The sequence below is a fragment of the Sturnus vulgaris genome, chromosome 3, assembly GCF_052056855.1.
Source record: "Sturnus vulgaris isolate bStuVul1 chromosome 3, bStuVul1.hap1, whole genome shotgun sequence".
Classification (NCBI taxonomy): domain Eukaryota; kingdom Metazoa; phylum Chordata; class Aves; order Passeriformes; family Sturnidae; genus Sturnus; species Sturnus vulgaris.
Genome location: NC_142245.1, coordinates 113,876,758 through 113,895,341, shown reverse-complemented (window position 1 = coordinate 113,895,341; position 18,584 = coordinate 113,876,758). Strand labels below are relative to the sequence as shown.

The 18,584-nt window shown below is 44.3% G+C and overlaps 1 protein-coding gene across 1 annotated transcript in view; it reads left to right on the top strand.

Moving 5' to 3' along the window:
• The first annotated feature begins 570 nt into the window (after positions 1-570).
• LOC106860379 (L-gulonolactone oxidase-like) overlaps positions 571-18,584 on the top strand; it is a 34,208-nt gene continuing 16,194 nt past the window's right edge. The window contains 7 exon segments of the mRNA XM_088162786.1: positions 571-594; positions 10,008-10,082; positions 10,084-10,110; positions 13,666-13,791; positions 14,042-14,136; positions 15,052-15,142; positions 17,083-17,268. Coding sequence (XP_088018912.1) covers positions 571-594; positions 10,008-10,082; positions 10,084-10,110; positions 13,666-13,791; positions 14,042-14,136; positions 15,052-15,142; positions 17,083-17,268 — 624 coding nt within the window.

Sequence of the window (18,584 nt, the reverse complement as noted above, 5' to 3'; positions counted from 1 at the left end):
AAGAATTCCCAAAGAAATCCCGAGGAATTCCCGAATAATTTGTAAGAATTTCCCAAGAATTCCTTAATAATTCCCGAGAATTCCCAAAGAACTGGAAATGTGGGAATGTGATCCGAGATTTTGGGTTTGGGATCTGGGAATGGGGGATTGGGATTTTGGGATTTTGGAATTGGGAATGAGGGATTGGAGTTTGAAAATATGGGATTGGGAATGTGGGAATTTGGGATTGGGATTGGGATTGGGAATTGGGAATGGGGAAAATGGGAATGGGGGATTGGGAATTGGGAATGGGGAATTTGGGAATTCGGATTGGGATCTGGGCTTTTGGGATTGGGAATTGGGGACTGGGAATGTGGGATGGGGAATTGGGAATGGGGAAATTGGGATTGGGAATTGGGGTTGGGAATGAGGATTGGGATTGGGAATGGGGGATTGGGAAATGGGAATTTGGGATTTGGGATCTGGGACTGGGGTTTGGGGACCAGGAATGAGGAAAATGGGAACTGGGAATTGGGATTGGGACTGGGAATGTGGGATGGGGAATTGGGAATGGGGAAACTGGGAATGGGAATGGGGGATCGGAAATCCGGGAATGTGGGACTGGGAATGAGGGAGTTGGAATTGGGAATGGGAACAGGGACTGGGATGTGGGAATTTGGGATCTGGGATCGGGGGTTTTGGGACCAGGAATGAGGGATGGGGAATTGGGAATGGGGAATTTGAGAATGGGAATGGGGGATTGGGAATTGGGATTGGGAATGGGGATCAGGGAATTGGAATTGGGATGTGGGAATTTGGGATCTGGGATTTTGGGATGGGGAATTGGGAATTGGGGTTTGGGAATGGGAATGGGAATGTGGGATGGGGAACTGGGAATGGGGAAATTGGGAATGGGGGATTGGGATTGGGGAATAAGGATTGGGAATGAGATGTTGGGAACTGGGAATGTGGGAATGGGATCTGGGATTTTGGGATTGAATTATGGGAATGGGGGATTGGGAATTGGGAATAGGGAAATTGGGATTGGGGATTGGGGGATTGGAAATCTGGGAATTTGGGATTGAGAATTGGGATCAGGAATGCAGGAATTCGGGATTGGGAATGTGGGATCGGGAGATTGGGAATGGGGCATTGGGATTGGGAATAAGGATTGGGAATGAGATGTTGGGAACTGGGAATGTGGGAATGGGATCTGGGATTTTGGGATTGGGATTGGAAGCTGGGAATGGGGGATTGGGATCTGGGAATGGGATTGGGGATGAGAACTGGGAATGAGGATTGGGATTGGGAACTGGGAATTTGGGTTGGGAATGAGGATTGGGATTGGGAATGGGGGATTGGAATCTGAGATTGGGAAATGGGAATTTGGATTAGGATCTGGGATCGGGGTTTGGGGACTGGGAATGAGGGATGGGGAACTGGGAATGGGGAATTTGGGAATGGGAATGGGAATTGGGAATTGGGAATGGGAATGGGGATCAGGGAATTGGAATTGGGATGTGGGAATTTGGGATCTGGGATTTTGGGATGGGGAATTGGGAATGGGGGTTTGGGATTGGGAATGGAAACGTGGGATGGGGAACTGGGAATGGGGAAATTGGGAATGGGGGATTGGGATTGGGGGATTGGAAATCTGGGAATGTGGGATTGAGAATTGGGATCAGGAATGCAGGAATTCGGGATTGGGAATGTGGGATCGGGAGATTGGGAATGGGGCATTGGGATTGGGAATAAGGATTGGGAATGAGATGTTGGGAACTGGGAATGTGGGAATGGGATCTGGGATTTTGGGATTGAGTTCTGGGAATGGGGGATTGGGATTGGAAGTTGGGAATGGGGGATTGGGATCTGGGAATTTGGGATTTGGATCTGGGACTGGGAATGGGGAAAATGGGAATGGGGGATTGGGATTGGGAATCAGGGAATTTAGGATTTGGATCTGGGATTTTGGGATGGGGAATTGGGAATGGGGGTTTGGGATCTGGGAATGACGGATTGGGAATGCAGGATTGGGATTGGGACTGGGAATGTGGGATGGGGAAATTTGGAATGGGAATTGGGATTGGGGTTTGAAAATGTGAGATTGGAATTGGGAATGAGGGAAATGGGATCTGGGATTGGGAAATGGGAATTTGGGATTTGGATCTGGGATTGGGGTTTGGGGACCAGGAATGAGGGATGGGGAACTGGGAATGGGAGATTGGGAATTTGGATTGGGATGTGGGAATTTGGGATCTGGGATTTTGGGATGAGGAATTGGGAATGGGGGATTGGGATCTGGGAATGAGGGATGGGGAACTGGGAATGGGGAAATTGGAATGGGAATGGGGGATTGGGATTGGGAATGGGAATGGGGGATGGGGATCTGGGAATTTGGGATGGAGGAATGGGGATTGGGATTGGGAATTGGGATTTGGGAATGCAGAACTGGGATGTGGGAAGGAGGAACTGGGAACTGGGATTGGGGCTTGAAAATGTGGGATTGGGAATTGGGAATGAGGGAATGGGATCTGGGATTGGATTTTGGGATGTGGGATTTTGGGATTGGGAATGCAGAATTGGGATTTGGAATATTGGGAATGTGGTGGGATTGGGGTCTGGGATTTTGGGATTGAGAATGCAGGAATTGGGAATTGGGGTTTGAAAATGTGTGGATTGGATCTGGAAATTTGGGATTGGGGAATTGGGATTTTGGGATTGGGAGTTGAGATTTTGGGATTGGGATCTGGAAATTTGGGATGGGAATTATGGGATTGGGAAATTGGGAATTTGGGATTGGGAAACTGGGAATGTGGGTTTGGGAAATTGGGAATGTGGGATTGGGATCTGGGAGTTTCCTTTGGAACAGAATTCTCCAGGAAAAAACAAAAAAAAAACAAAAACCAAAAACAAAACCCAGGAATAAAAACCTTTGGAGAAGCCGGAACGAGAAATAAAAATTTTCCAGGATGAAATTCCCGAGTTTTTCTTTACAATTCCCACTGGGAATTCCACTCCGGGTTTTCCATGGATTTGGGAATGGATCCAGGAAATCCTCAGGGAAGGGAAGGGGAGGAGGGGAAGATCCAGGCTGGAAAAATTTGGGAAAATCCCCCCAAAAATTCCCAATTCCAGGATCCTGCTGAGCCCCGGGGGTGGCCGGAATTCCAGCCGGGAATTCCCAGAATTTGGGAAGGGATTGAAATCTGGGAATGTGCAGGAATTTGGGAATTCATTGGAATTTTGGGAATTGGGGGGGGGGTGAAATTTGGGAATTCCTTGGTATTTGGGAATCAGGGAATTGAAATTTGGGAATTCCTTGGAATTTTTGGGAATTTGGGGGGGGGTGAAATTTGGGAATGCACAGAAATTTTGGGAACTGCTCTGGAAATTTGGGAATTCCTCAGCTGGGAAAGTTTTGGGAATTCCCTGGGAATTTGGGAATTCCTGCAATATGGGAATGCAGGGAAATTTGGGAACAGATCAGAATTTTGGGAAATGTGCTGGAATTTAGGGATGCCCTGAAATTTGGGAATTCTTTGGAATTTGGGAGGTGAAATTTGGGAATTCTTTGGAATTTGGGAAGTGAAATTTGGGAATTGAATTTGGGAATTCATTGGAATTTGGGAATGCACAGAAATTTTGGGAACTGCTCTGGAAATCTGGGAATTCCTCAGTCAGGAATGTTTTAGGAACTGGGAACGTTCTGGGAATTTGGGAATTCTCTGGGAATTTGGGAATGCAGGGAAATTCCAGAGCAGATCAGAATTTTGGGAATGTGCTGGAATTTAGGGATGCCCTGAAATTTGGGAATTCTTTGGGAATTTGGGAATTGAAATTTGGGGATTCTTTGGAATTTGGGGAATTTGGGAATTGAAATTTGTGGATTCTTTGGAATTTAGGAATTCACAGAAATTTTGGGAAGCCCTCTGGAAATCTGGGAATTCCTCAGTCAGGGACTGCAAACTGAGAATTCCCTGGGAATTTGGGAATTCCTGCAATTTGGAAAAATCCAGGAACAGCTGGAATTTTTTTGGGATGCAGAACGGCTGAAATTCTGGGAATTCCGGACCCGCCCCTCCCCCCACTCTGTCAATGGATAATCCCAGGGAATATTTTGGGATCAGTCCCGACCTTTGCCCCATCCCAGGAATGTCGGGAGACTGGGCCGGAGGGCAAAAACCCTGGGGAAAAAAAAAAAAAAAAAAAAAAAGAAAGGGAAAAAAAAAAAAAGTTGGAAAACCCCTGGAAAAAAAAAGAGGAAAAAAAAATAAAACCCAACAAAAAAATAAAATAAACAAAAAACCTCAGACTTTTCCAAAGGCAAAAAATTCCCTGGATTTTTGGGCTGGAAATCCCATCCCCCCCCCCCCCCTCCAATGCTGATCCCATTCCCGGATCCCAAATCTTTGGAATTTTGGGGATTTGAACCCCTGGGAATTCCCCTCCCCCCCAGATCTCCGGAATTTTTTCCTGCTTTTCCCTCTTTTTCCCAGGAATTCCCTGTCTGAAACCCCAAAATCTTTGGATTTTTTCCCATTTTCCCCAGTTTTTCCTGGATTTCCCTGCCTGAATCCCTGCCCTGTGCTTCCCAAATTCCAAAATCTCTGGAATTTTTTCCCTCTTTTCCCCTTTTCCCAGGAATTTCCTGCCTGAACTCCCCAAAATCTCTGGAATTTTTTCCCATTTTCCCCATTTTTTTCCAGGATTTCCCTGCCCGAATCCGCCTTGTGCTCCCACATTCCCAAAATCTCTGGAATTTTTCCCTCTTTTCCCATTTTTCCCACTTTTCCCTGCAATTCCCAGCCCGAACCCCCAAAATCTCTGGAATTTTTTCCCTCTTTTCCTTTTTTTCCCAACGCTCCAAATCCTTGGAATTCCTGGCTCCGATACCTGCCCGGCTCCTGCTTTTCCAGCCGCCCCCTCCTCCCTCTGGAATTGCGCAATTCCCACCGGGAATTTCTCTGATTTTCTCCTTTTCCCCAGGAATTCCCTGTTTAAAACCCCAAAATCTCTGGAATTTTCCCGGTTTTCCCAGGAATTCTCTGTCTGAGACCCCCCCCCCCCCGTGCTCCCCAAATCCCAAAATCTTTGGGATCTTTTCCTTCTTTTCCCAATTTGCAATTTTTCTCCAGGAATTCCCAACCTGAATCTCCAAAATCTCTGGAATTTTTTCTTTCCTTTCCCAATTTTCATCTTTTCCAAGGAATTCCCTGTGAGAATCCCCCAAAATCTCTGGAATTTTTCCCAGTTTTCCCAGGAATTCCCTGCTGAACCCTCAAAATACTGGGAATTTTTTCCCTATTTTCCCTCTTTCCAAGGAATTTCTTGCCTGAAGCCCCAAAATCTCTGGAATTTTTTCCCTCTTTTCCCACTTCTCCCAGGAATTCTCCGCTTGAACTTCCTACATCTCTGGAATTTTTCCAATTTTTTTCAATTTTTCCAGGAATTCCCTGCCCGAACTCACCCTGTGCTTCCCAAATCCCAAAATCTCTGGAATTTTTTCCCTCTTTTCCCATTTTTCCCATTTTCCCCTGCAATTCCCAGCCCGAACCCCCAAAATCTCTGGAATTTTTTCCCTCTTTTCCCACTTTTCCCAGCGCTCCAAATCCTTGGAATTCCTGGCTCCGATCCCTGCCCGGCTCCCGCTTTTCCGGCCGCCCCCTCCTCCCTCTGGAATTGCGCAATTCCCGCCGGGAATTTCTCTGATTTTCTCCTTTTTCCCCAGGAATTCCCTGTTTAAAACCCCAAAATCTCTGGAATTTTGCCCGATTTTCCCAATTTTCCCCGATTTTCCCGGTTTTCCCAGGAATTCTCTGTCTGAGACCCCCCCCCGTGCTCCCCAAATCCCAAAATCTTTGGGATCTTTTCCTTCTTTCCCCAATTTGCAATTTTTCCCCAGGAATTCCCAGCCCGAATCTCCAAAATCTCTGGAATTTTTTCTTTCCTTTCCCAATTTTCATCTTTTCCAAGGAATTCCCTGTCGGAACCCCCAAAATCTCTGGAATTTTTCCCAGTTTTTCCAGGAATTCCCTGCTGAACCCTCAAAATACTGGGAATTTTTTCCCTATTTTCCCTCTTTCTAAGGAATTTCCTGCCTGAACCCCCAGAAATCTCTGGAATTTTTTCCTCTTTTCCCACTTTTCCCAGCGCTCCAAATCTTTGGAATTCCTGGCTCCGATCCCTGCCCGGCTCCCGCTTTTCCGGCCGCCCCCTCCTCCCTCTGGAATTGCGCAATTCCCGCCGGGAATTTCTCTGATTTTCTCCTTTTTCCCAGGAATTCCCTGTTTAAAACCCCAAAATCTCTGGAATTTTCCCCGATTTTCCCGGTTTTCCCAGGAATTCTCTGTCTGAGACCCCCCCCCCCCCGTGCTCCCCAAATCCCAAAATCTTTGGGATCTTTTCCCTCTTTTCCCAATTTGCAATTTTTCCCCAGGAATTCCCAGCCCGAATCTCCAAAATCTCTGGAATTTTTTCTTTCCTTTCCCAATTTTCATCTTTTCCAAGGAATTCCCTGTCGGAACCCCCAAAATCTCTGGAATTTTTCCCAGTTTTCCCAGGAATTCCCTGCTGAACCCTCAAAATACTGGGAATTTTTTTCCCTATTTTCCCTTTTCCCATGGAATTTCCTGCCTGAAGCCCCAAAATCTCTGGAATTTTTTCCCTCTTTTCCCACTTTTCCCAGCGCTCCAAATCCTTGGAATTCCTGGCTTCCAAATCCTTGGAATTCCTGGCTCCGATCCCTGCCCGGCTCCCGCTTTTCCAGCCGCCCCCTCCTCCCTCTGGAATTGCGCAATTCCCACGGGGAAAGGCTCTTCCCTTTTTTTTTTTTTTTTTTTTTTCCCCTCTCATTCTCCTGGAATTCCTGAACCGGGAACGAGCTCGGATCCATCGGGATCATCCCCAAATTCCAACCGGGAATTCGCACAGAGTCTCCAGGATGGTGAGGAAAAATCCAGCCGGGAATTTTTTTTCCTTGGTTTTTTTTTTTTTTGTTTTTTTGGGTTTTTTTAATTTTTTGGTGGAAATTTAGGAATCCAAATCCTCCCCCCCGCCCCTCCGGGAAAAACAAGGAGCGAAATTCCCGAAAATTCCCGGGATAAATCAATTTTTCCCCCTCCCCCCCCAATTCAAGGATTGGAAATTCCCAAATTTTTTCGGTGGTTTTGGGGGAATTTTTTTTCCCCAATTTTCTGGCTCAGCTCCCGGATTTTTCGCCCCTCCCCTCCCCCCCCTCCGTGTCCCTGTTGTTTTCTGGGATCTTTGGAATTTCTTCCCGAAATTCCCGGGGCGGCGGCACCTCCCTGAGGGGGGGAGGGGGGAAGGGGCAATCCCTGGGATTTGGGATAATCGGGAATGGGGTGGGAATTTGGGAATTTGGGAACGAAATTTGGGGATTTGGGAAGAGAGGAATTGCCAAAGAAAAGGAATTTGGGAAATTGGGAAGGGAGGAATTCCCAAAGGAAGGAAATTTAGGAATGGAATTTGGGAAGGGAAAATAATTTGGGATTTTGGGAAAGATTCCCAAGGAAAGGGAATTTGGAAAAGGAATTTGGGAAGAGAATTTGAGAATTTGGGAAGGGAATTTGGGAATTTGGGAAGGGAGGAATTCCCAAAGAAAGGGAATTTTGGAATCTGCAAAGGAATTTGGGAATCAAGGAATGGAGGAATTCCCAAGGGAAGGAAATTTAGGAAGGGAATTTGGGAATCTGGGAATTTGGGGATTTGGGAAGGATTCCCAAGGGAAGGGAATTTGGGAAGGGAAAGGAATTTGGGAATCTCCAAATCTGGGAATTTGGGAAGGGAATTAGGGAAGGGATTGATTCCCAATGAAAGGGAATTTGGGAAGGGAGGAATTCCCAAGGGAAGGAAATTTAAGAAAGGAATTTGGGAAGGGAATTTGGGGATCTGTGAATGGAATTTGGGAATTTGGGAATCTGGGAATTTGGGGAATCTGGGAAGGGAAAATAATTTGGGATTTTGGAAAGGATTCCCAAGGGAATGGAATTTGGGAAGGGAAAGGAATTTGGGAATTGATTTGGGGATTTGGGAAGGGAATGATTCAAAATGAAAGGGAACTTGGGAATTCAGGAATTTGGGAATTTGTGAAGGGAAAGGAACCTGGGAAGGGAAATTTGGGAAGGGAATTTGGGAAGGGAGGAATTCCAAAGGGAAAGGAATTTAGGAAAGGAATTTGGGAATAGATTTTGGGATTTGGGGGAGGGAATTAGAAAAGGGAATTTGGGAATCTGGGAATTCGAGGATTTGGGAAAGGAATTTGGGAATCTGGGAAGGGAATGATTCAAAATGAAAGGGAATTTGGGAATGGAAATTTGGGAAGGGAATTTGGGACTTTGGGAAGAAAGGAATTCCCAAGGGAAGGAAATTTGGGAAGGAAAGAGAATTCAGAAATTTAGGAAGGAAGGGAATTTTGGGAATTTGGGAAGAGAATTTGAGAAGGCAGTTTGGGAATTTGAAAATCTGGGAAGAGAATTTGGGAAGAGAAGGGAATTTGGGAAAAGAATTTGGGAAATTGGGAAGGAATTTGGGAAGGGAATTTGGGAAGGGAAAGGAATTAGGGAATTTGGGACTCTGGGCATTCTGGGAATTTGGGGAGGGATTTTGGGAAGGGAAGGATTTGGGAATCATCCCTTGGAGCCGAGGAGAGAAGGAAAGGGAAGGAAAATGGGATCCAGATTCCCATGGGATGATCCCAATCCCGTTGGGATTGACCCCAACCCCTCTGGATCACCCTGATCCCCGTGGAATGGGATCCAGATTCCCTTGGGATGATCTCAATCCCATTGGGATCGACCCCAACCCCTCCAAATTCCCTTGGGGTCATCCCAATCCCACTGGGATCAATTCCAGCCCCTCTGGATCACCCTGATCCCCATGGAATGGGATCCACATTCCCTTGGGACGATCCCAGTCTCTGTGGGATCAGCTCCACCCCCTCCAGATTCCCCTGGGATGATCCCAATCCCATGGGATCAACCCCACCCCATCAGGATTCCATGGAATCATCCCAATCACAATGGGATCGACCCCAAACCCCTCCAAATCCCCCATGGAATGGGATCCAGATTCCCTTGGGATCATCCCAATCCCATGGGATCAATCCCATCCCCTCCAAATTTCCTTGGGATAGTCCCAATCCGATGGGATCAACCCCATCCTATGGATCGACCCCATCCCCTCCAGATCCCCATGGAATGGGATCCAGATTCCATGGAATAATCCTAATCCCGTGGGATCAACCCCACCCCCCTCAGGATTCCATGGAATGATCCCAATCCCATGGGATCGACCCCAGCCCCTCCAAATTCCCTTGGAACTATCCCAGTCCCATGGGATCGGCCCCAACCCCTCAGGATTCCCTTGGGATCATCCCAATCCCATGGGATCAACCCCATCTCCTCAGGATTCCATGGAATGATCCCAATCCCATTGGGATCGACCCCACCCCCCTCAGGATTCCATGGAATGATCCCAATCCCATGGGATCGACCCAGCCCCTCTGGATCACCCTGATCCCCATGGAATGGGATCCAGATTCCCTTGGGACGATCCCAATCCCATGGGATCAACCCAATCCCATTGGGATCGACCCCACCCCCCTCAGGATTCCATGGAATGATCCCAATCCCACTGGGATCAACTCCAACCCTTCCAGATCCCCATGGAATGGGATCCGGATTCCCTTGGGACGATCCCAATCCCATGGGATCAACCCAATCCCATTGGGATCGACCCCAGCTCCTCAGGATTCCATGGAATGATCCCAATCCCATTGGGATGGACCCCATCCCCCTCAGGATTCCCTTGGGATCATCCCAATCCCATGGGATCGACCCCAGCCCCCTCAGGATTCCATGGAACGATCCCAATCCCATTGGGATCGATCCCAGCCCCTCAGGATTCCATGGAATGATCCCAATCCCATTGGGATCGACCCCACCCCCTCAGGATTCCATGGAATGATCCCAATCCCATTGGGATCGACCCCAGCCCCGTTCCCGTTGCAGGTGCAGGGAGAAGCCGGAGTGAAATTCCGGAACTGGGCCGGCACCTACGGATCCTCCCCGGAACTTTTCTTCCGGCCCCCGCTCCGTGGAGGAAATCCGGGAGGTACCCAAGGAATTCCGGGCGGGAAAAACTTCGGGAATGATCCATGGGAAAAGCGGGAATTTTTGGGGGGATATTCCCAGAGTTTTAGGGTTGTTTATCTGGGATATTCCAGGTGTTTTTCCATAGATTCTGGTTTTTGGGATGGGGTTTTTTGGGGATATTCCTGGTGGTTTAGGGTTGAATTTTTGGGATATTTCCAGTGGTTTTCCACAAATCCTGGATTTTGGGATGGGTTTTTTGGGGTATTCCAAGTGTTTTAGGGTTGGTTTTTTGGGATATTCCCGGTGTTTTTCCATAGATCCTGGATTTTTGGGTTGGGTTTTTTTGGGATATTCCCAGTATTTTAGGGGTTTATTTTTGGAATATTCCCAGAGAATTAGGACGGGTTTTTTTGGGATATTCCCGGTGTTTTAGGGTTAATTTTTCGGGATACTCACAGTGTTTTTCTGCAGATTTTGGATTTGGGGTTTTTTGGGATATTTCCAGTGGTTTTCCACAAATCTGGATTTTGGGATGGGTTGTTTTGGGATATTCTCAGTGGTTTTCCACCAATCTTGGATTTTTGGGGTTTTTTTGGCTATTCCCAAAGTTTTAGGGTTGGTTATTCAGGATCTTTCCAGGGTTTTCCATGGATCTTGGATTTTGGGATGTCTTTTCTGGGATATTCCCGTTGTTTTTAGGGTTGTTTATCTGGGATATTCCAGGTGTTTTTCCATAGATTCTGGATTTTGGGATGGGGTTTTTTTGGGGATATTCCCGGTATTTTAGGAATTTTTGGGGGGATATTCCCAGTGGTTTTCCACAGATCTTGGATTTTTTGGGATATTCCCATTGTTTTAGGATTGGTTTTTAAGGATATTCCCACAGTTTTAGGGTTGGTTTTTCAGGATATTTCCAGGGTTTTCCATGGATCCTGGATTTTGGGATATCTTTTCTGGGATATTCCCAGAGTTTTTCTGTAGATCCTGGATTTTTGGGATGGTTTTATTTGGGATATTCCCAGAGTTTTAGGATTGGTTTTTAGAGATATTCCCAGTCTGTTTCTGCAGATTTTGGATTTGGGGTTTTTTGGGATATTCCCAGTGTTTTAGGGTTGGTTTTTTGGGATATTCCCGGTGTTTTTCCATAGATCCTGGATTTTGGGTTGGGGTTTTTTTGGGATATTCCCAGTATTTTAGGGTTGTTTTTATGGGATATTCCCAGTGGTTTTCCACAAATCCTGGATTTGGGGATGGGTTTTTTGGGATATTCCCATTGTTTTAGGATGGGTTTTTAGGGAGATTCCCCTTGGGGTTTTTTTAGATCCTGGATATTGAGGTTTTTTGGGATATTCCCGGTGTTTTTCTGCAGATTTTGGATTTTGAGGTTTTGTGGGATATTCCCAGTGTTTTTCCATAGATCTTGGATTTTGGGATGATTTTTTTAGGATATTCCCAGAGTTTTAGGGTTGTTTTTTTGGGATATTCCAGGTCTTTTTCCATAGATCCTGGATTTTTAGGATGGGGTTTTAGGGATATTCCCGGTGTTTATCTGCAGATTTTGGATTTGGAGTTTTTTTGGGACATTCCCAGTGGTTTTCCACAAAGCCTGGATTTTGGGATGGTTTTTTGGGGGATATTCCCAATGTTTTAGGATTGGTTTTCAGGATATTCCCGGTAGGTTTTGGGTGAGTTTTTTTCAGGATAATCCCAGTGTTTTAGGATGGCTTTTTTGGGATATTCTGAGTAGTTTTAGGATCGGTTTTCTCGGGACATTCCCGGTGTTTCTGGATGATTTTTCGGGATATTCCCCGTGTGTTTTCCCAGGATATTCCCAGTAGTTTCTGGACGGGGTTTTTGGGATATTCCCGGTGTGTTTTCCTGGGATATTCCCACTCTTTCTGGTCAGGGTTTTTCAGGATATTCCCAGTGTTTTTCTGGGATATTCCCAGTGTTTTTCTGGGATATTCCCAGTGTTTTTCCATAGACCCTGGATGGGGTTTTAGGGATATTCCCAGTAGTTTCTGGACGGGATTTTTGGGATATTCCCAGTATTTCTGAATGATTTTTAGGGATATTCCCAGTGTGTTTTCCCAGGACATTCCCGGTGTTTCTGGACGGGGCTTTTGGGATATTCCCATTGTTTTTCTGGGATATTCTGTGTTTTTCCATAGACCCTGGATGGGTTTTTAGGGATATTCCCAGTGGCTTCTGGATGGGTTTTTCAGGATATTCCCAGTGTGTTTTCCCAGGATATTCCCAGTAGTTTCTGGACGGGATTTTTGGGATATTCCCAGTGTTTTCCCGGGACATTCCCAGTAGTTTCTGGATGGGATTTTTGGGATATTCCCAGTATTTCTGAATGATTTTTAGGGATATTCCCAGTGTGTTTTCCCAGGACATTCCTGGTGTTTCTGGTCGGGGTTTTTGGGATATTCCCATTGTTTTTCTGGGATATTCCCAGTGTTTTTCCATAGACCCTGGATGGGTTTTTAGGGATATTCCCAGTGGTTTCTGGACGGGGTTTTTGGGATATTCCTGCTGTGTTTTCCCAGGACATTCCCAGTAGTTTTTGGACGGGATTTTTGGGATATTCCCACTATTTCTGAATGATTTTTAGGGATATTCCCAGTGTGTTTTCCCAGGACATTCCCGGTGTTTCTGGACGGGATTTTTGGGATATTCCAATTGTTTTTCTGGGATATTCCCACTCTTTCTGGTCAGGGTTTTTCAGGATATTCCCAGTGTTTTTCTGGGATATTCCCAGTGTTTTTCCATAGACCCTGGATGGTTTTTGGGATATTCCCAGTGGTTTCTGGACAGGTTTTTCAGGATATTCCCATTGTGTTTTCCCAGGATATTCCCAGTATTTCTGAATGATTTTTAGGGATATTCCCAGTGTGTTTTCCCAGGACATTCCCGGTGTTTCTGGACGGGGTTTTTGGGACATTCCTGGTGTGTTTTCCTGGAATATTCCCAGTGGCTTCTGGATGGGTTTTTCAGGATATTCCCGGTGTGTTTTCCCAGGATATTCCCAGTAGTTTCTGGACGGGATTTTTGGGATATTCCTGCTGTGTTTTCCCAGGACATTCCCGGTGTTCCTGGGCGGGTTTTTCTGGGATATTCCCAGTGTTTTTCCATAGACCCTGGATGGGTTTTTAGGGATATTCCCGGTGTTTTCCCAGGATATTCCCAGTAGTTTCTGGACGGGGTTTTTGGGATATTCCTGGTGTGTTTTCCCGGGACATTCCCAGTAGTTTTTGGAGGGGATTTTTGGGATATTCCCACTATTTCTGAATGATTTTTAGGGATATTCCCAGTGTGTTTTCCCAGGACATTCCCGGTGTTTCTGGATGATTTTTAGGAACATTCCCGGTGTTTCTGGATGGTTTTTAGGGATATTCCTGGTGTGTTTTCCCAGGACATTCCCGGTGTTTCTGGACAGGTTTTTAGGGATATTTCCGGTGCTTTCTTGGGACATTCCCGGTGTTTTCCCGGGACATTCCCGGTGTTTCTGGACAGGTTTTTAGGGATATTCCCGGTGTTTTCCCGGGACATTCCCGGTGTTTTCCCGCAGATCCTGGAGCTGGCCCGGCAGCGGGGGAAGCGGGTGAAGGTGGTGGGGGGGGGTCACTCCCCCTCGGACATCGCCTGCTCCGAGGATTTCATGATCCACATGGGAAAAATCAACCGGATCCTGCAGGTGAGAGCCGGAACATTCCCGGAACATTCCCGGAATATTCCCAGAAAAAACCCTGGCGACGGCACGATCCCGGAAAATCCCTGGGAATCGACGAAGGAAAGGCTCCTTCCCTGGAAAAATCCTCATGGGATTTTTCTCCCTGGGAGGAATTCCGGGAAAGATTCCGGGATTCGGGAACGGGGCCGGATTGAGGTTTGGGATGGGAATTTTCCTTGGGATTTGGGAATGGTGATGGATCCCGGATTTCCAGGTGGACAAGGAGAAGCTGCAGGTGAAGGTGGAAGCGGGAATTCTCCTCTCGGAGCTCAACCCGGAGCTGGAGAAACTCGGGATGGCCCTGGAAAAGTGAGCGGGATTGGGAATGATGGGAATGGGAATGATGGGAATGGGAATGGGAAGATTGGGATTGGGATTGGGAATAATGGGAATGATGGGAATGATGGGATAAATGGGAAGAATGGGAATGGGAATAATGGGAATTATGGGAATGATGGGAATGGAAACAGGAACAGAATGGGAATGGGAATAATGGGATTGGGAATAGGAATAATGGGAATAATGGGATTGGGGATAATGGGAATGATGGGAATTATGGGAATAATAGGATAAATGGGAATAATGGGAATGGGGAATCATTTTTTCTCCTCAGAATTCTCATCCCGAGGTTTTTTTTCCTTTGAAATTCTCATCCCGAGTTTTTTCCCTTGGAATTCTCATTCAGAGATTTTTCCCCCCTGGAAGTCTCATCCCGAATTTTTTCCCCTCGGAATTCTCATCCCAAATTTTCCCCCTCGGAATTCTCATCCTGAGTTTTTCCCCTCTGGAATTCTCATCCCAAATTTTTCCCCTCAGAATTTTCATCCCGAATTTTTCCCCTTTGGAATTCTCATCCCGAGTTTTTTTTCCCCTTGGAATTCTCATCCCAAGTTTTTTTCCTTTGGAATTCTCATCCCGAATTTTTCCCCTTTGGAATTCTCATCCTGAGTTTTTCCCTCGGAATTTTCATCCCGAATTCTTCCCCTTTGGAATTCTCATCCCGAGTTTTTCCCCTCGGAATTTTCATCCCGAATTTTTCCCCTCAGAATTCTCATCCCAATTTTTTTTACCCCTCGTAATTTTCTTCCTGAGTTTTTTTCCCCTCGGAATTCTTATCCCGAATTTTTTCCCCTCGGAATTCTCATCCAGAATTTTTTTCCCTTGGAATTCTCATCCCGAATTTTTTCCCTCGGAATTCTCATCCCGATTTTTTCCCGTTCCCAGTTTAGGAGCCGTGTCCGAGGTGACGGCCGCCGGAGTCATCGGCACCGGGACCCACAACACCGGGATCGGCCACGGAATTCTGCCCACCCAGGTGGGATCTGGGGAATTCTGGGAATCCTGGGAATCCTGGGAATCCTGGGAATCCTGGGAATTTCGATCCCGCTCCAAGATTCCACACAGGGAATCCCCGGAAATATTCCAGGAGCTCTTAGAAATCCGGGATGGTGGAATTCCATGGATTGGGATTTCAGGGGCTTTTCCCACCCAGATCGTTCTGGAATTCCATGAATTTCCCCCTCTCCTGGAATTCCTGCAGGAAAATTCCCATCCCAACCAAAAAATTTCCTCCGTTCTCGTGGGAAAAATCCCCAAAAATTCCAACGATTCCTGTTCTCCACATTCCCCCCCTTTTTTTTTTCCCAATGGAAAAATTCCCTGGAATTCCGGCTTGGCCATGCAGATTTCTGGGAATTCTGGGAAGGGATGAAATTCTTGGAATGTTCAGGAGTTGGGTGATCCCGGTGGATCCAAGGAGTGTCCCAGGAAATCCTGGAGCAGCCTGGGATCAGGATTGGAATGGGATGGGATTGAAAATCCATGGATCCCATCCATGGAATTCCGGGATTCTGGGATCCAGGAGGCTCAGGATCCATCCCTGAGGGATTTTTATGGAATTGGGGGATGGAAAAGGGAAGGGAGACCCTTCCTGGAGTCCTGAATTCCCAAAATTCCTTCCTGGAGAGGAGTCGGGATGGGGATGGATCCAATGCCAGAGCTGGGAATGGAGGGAATTCCCTGGGAAAGGGGGAAATGGGATTTGGGAAGGAATTCCTGGTGATCAAAAAAAAAAAAAAAAAAAAAAAAAAATTTCTCAAAAAACCCCGTGCAAATCCCTCCCCCCAAAAAAATCCAAATTCCCACAAAAAAAAAAAAATCCCAAAACCTTGAAGATGCCAAAAAAAAAAAAAAAAAATCCCCCCAAAATTCCCCTCAAAATCCTAAAAATTTGGGAAGGAATTCCTGGGGTATCCTGGTGATCCCCCCCAAAAAAAGAAAATCCCAAATCCTCTCAAAAAACCCCATCCAAATCCTCCTCCCCCCCCGCAAAAAAAATCCAAATTCCCACCAAAAAAATTCCCAAAACCCTGAAGACTCCAAAAAAACAAACAAAAAATTCCCCCCAAAATTCTAAAAATTTGGGAAGGAATTCCTGGGGTATCCTGGTGATCCCTCCCCAAAAAAGAAAATCCCAAATCCTCTCAAAAAACCCCGTCCAAATCCCCCCAATAAAAATCCAAGCTCCCCCCTGCCCAAAAAAAAAGCCAAAATCCTGAAGATGCAAAAATAAAATAAAATAAAGTAAAATAAAATAAAATTAAATAAAGTAAAATAAAATATAATAAAATAAAATAAAATAAAGTAAAATAAAGTAAAATAAAATGAAATAAAGTAAAATAAAATAAAATAAAATAAAGTAAAATAAAGTAAAATAAAATGAAATAAAATAAAATAAAATAAAATAAAGTAAAATAAAGTAAAATAAAATAAAATAAAATAAAGTAAAATAAAATGAAATAAAATAAAATAAAATAAAATAAAGTAAAATAAAGTAAAATAAAATAAAATAAAATAAAATAAAATAAAATAAAATAAATAAAATAAAATAAAATAAAGTAAAATAAAATAAAGTAAAATAAAATAAAATAAAATAAAATAAAATAAAGTAAAATAAAATAAAATAAAATAAAGTAAAATAAAATAAAATAAAATGAAATAAAATAAAATAAATAAAATAAAATAAAATAAAATAAAGTAAAATAAAATAAAATAAAATAAAATAAAATCCCCCTCAAAATCCTCAAAATTTGGGAAGGAATTCCCAGAGAATCTCGGCATCCCCAGGGGAACATCCGAGGAAAAATTTGATCGCGGAATTCCCCAGTGAAATTCCCCCCAAAAATCCCCGGAATTCCCGCTTTAAATTTTATTTTTTTTTTTTTAATTTTGAATTATTTTTTTCTTTGTTCCCAGGTGGTGGCAGTTTCGCTGCTCTTGGCCTCGGGGGAAATTCTGGAATGTTCGGAATCCGTCCATGCCGAGTTTTTCCAGGCGGTCCGGTTGCATTTGGGATCTTTGGGAATCGTCACCTCCGTCACCTTCCAGTGCGTCCCCAAATTCCGGCTGCGCGAGGTCGCCTTTCCCTCCACCCTCTCCCAGGTACGGAAAATTCCCGAATTTTATTTTTTCCCCCAAATTATTTTAGGGAATTCTGGGATGATCCAAAGGGCTCCAAAAAACAGGGAGAAAAATCCCGATTTTTTTTTTTTTTTTTTTAATTATTATTTTTTGATTTTGGGAATTCTGGGATGATCCAAAAAGCTCCAAAAACACAAAGAAAATTCCCAATTTTTTTGGATTTTTTTTTCCTGGATTTTGCAAATTCTGGATTGATCCAAGGGGCTCCAAAAACACAGAGAAAATTCCCAAATTTTGGGAATTCTGGGATGATTTGAATAGGGCTCAAAAAAACCACGGAGAAAATTCCCTGATTTTTTTTTTTTTTATTTTTGGGTTTGGTTTTTTTTGTTTTTTTTTTTTTTTAATTTCGGGAATTCCGGGATGATCCAAAAAGTTAAAAAAACACGAAGGAAATTCCCAAATTTTTAGGAATTCCAACATGATCCAAAGGGCTCAAAAAACACAGAGAAAATTCCCAAATTTTGGGAATTCTGGGATGATTCAAAAAGGGCTCCAAAACCAGGGAGAAAATTCCCGATTTTTTTTTATTTTTTTGATTTTTTTTTTTTTAATTATTATTTTTTTTTTTTATTTTGGGAATTCTGGATTGATCCAAAAAGCTCCAAAAACACAAAGAAAATTCCCAAATTTTTTGGATTTTTTTTCCTGGATTTTGCAAATTCTGGATTAATCCAAGGGGCTCCAAAAACACAGAGAAAATTCCCGAATTTTGGGAATTCTGGGATGATTCAAAAAGGGCTCCAAAACCAGGGAGAAAATTCCCGATTTTTTTTTATTTTTTTGATTTTTTTTTTTTAATTATTATTTTATTTTTATTTTGGGGATTCTGGGATGATCCAAAAAGCTCCAAAAACATAGAGAAAATTCCCAAATTTTGGGAATTCTGGGATGATTCAAATAGGGCTCCAAAGACATGGAGAAAATTCCCTGATTTTTTGGATTTTTGGATTTTTGGATTTTTTTTTTTTTTTTTTTTTATTTCGGGAAATCTGGGATGATCCAAAAAGCTCCAAAAACACAAAGAAAATTCCCAAATTTTTTTGATTTTTTTCCCTGGATTTTGGGAATTCTCGGATGATCCAAAGGGCTCAAAAAACACAGAGAAAATTCCCAAATTTTAGGAATTCCAGGATAATGCAAAGAGCTCCAAAAACAGAGAAAATTCCTGAATTTTTTTGGAATTTTTTTCCTGGATTTTGGGAATTCTGGGATGATCCAAAGAGCTCCCAAACCCCTCATTCCCTCCCTTTTCCGAGGCCTGGAATTCCTGGATC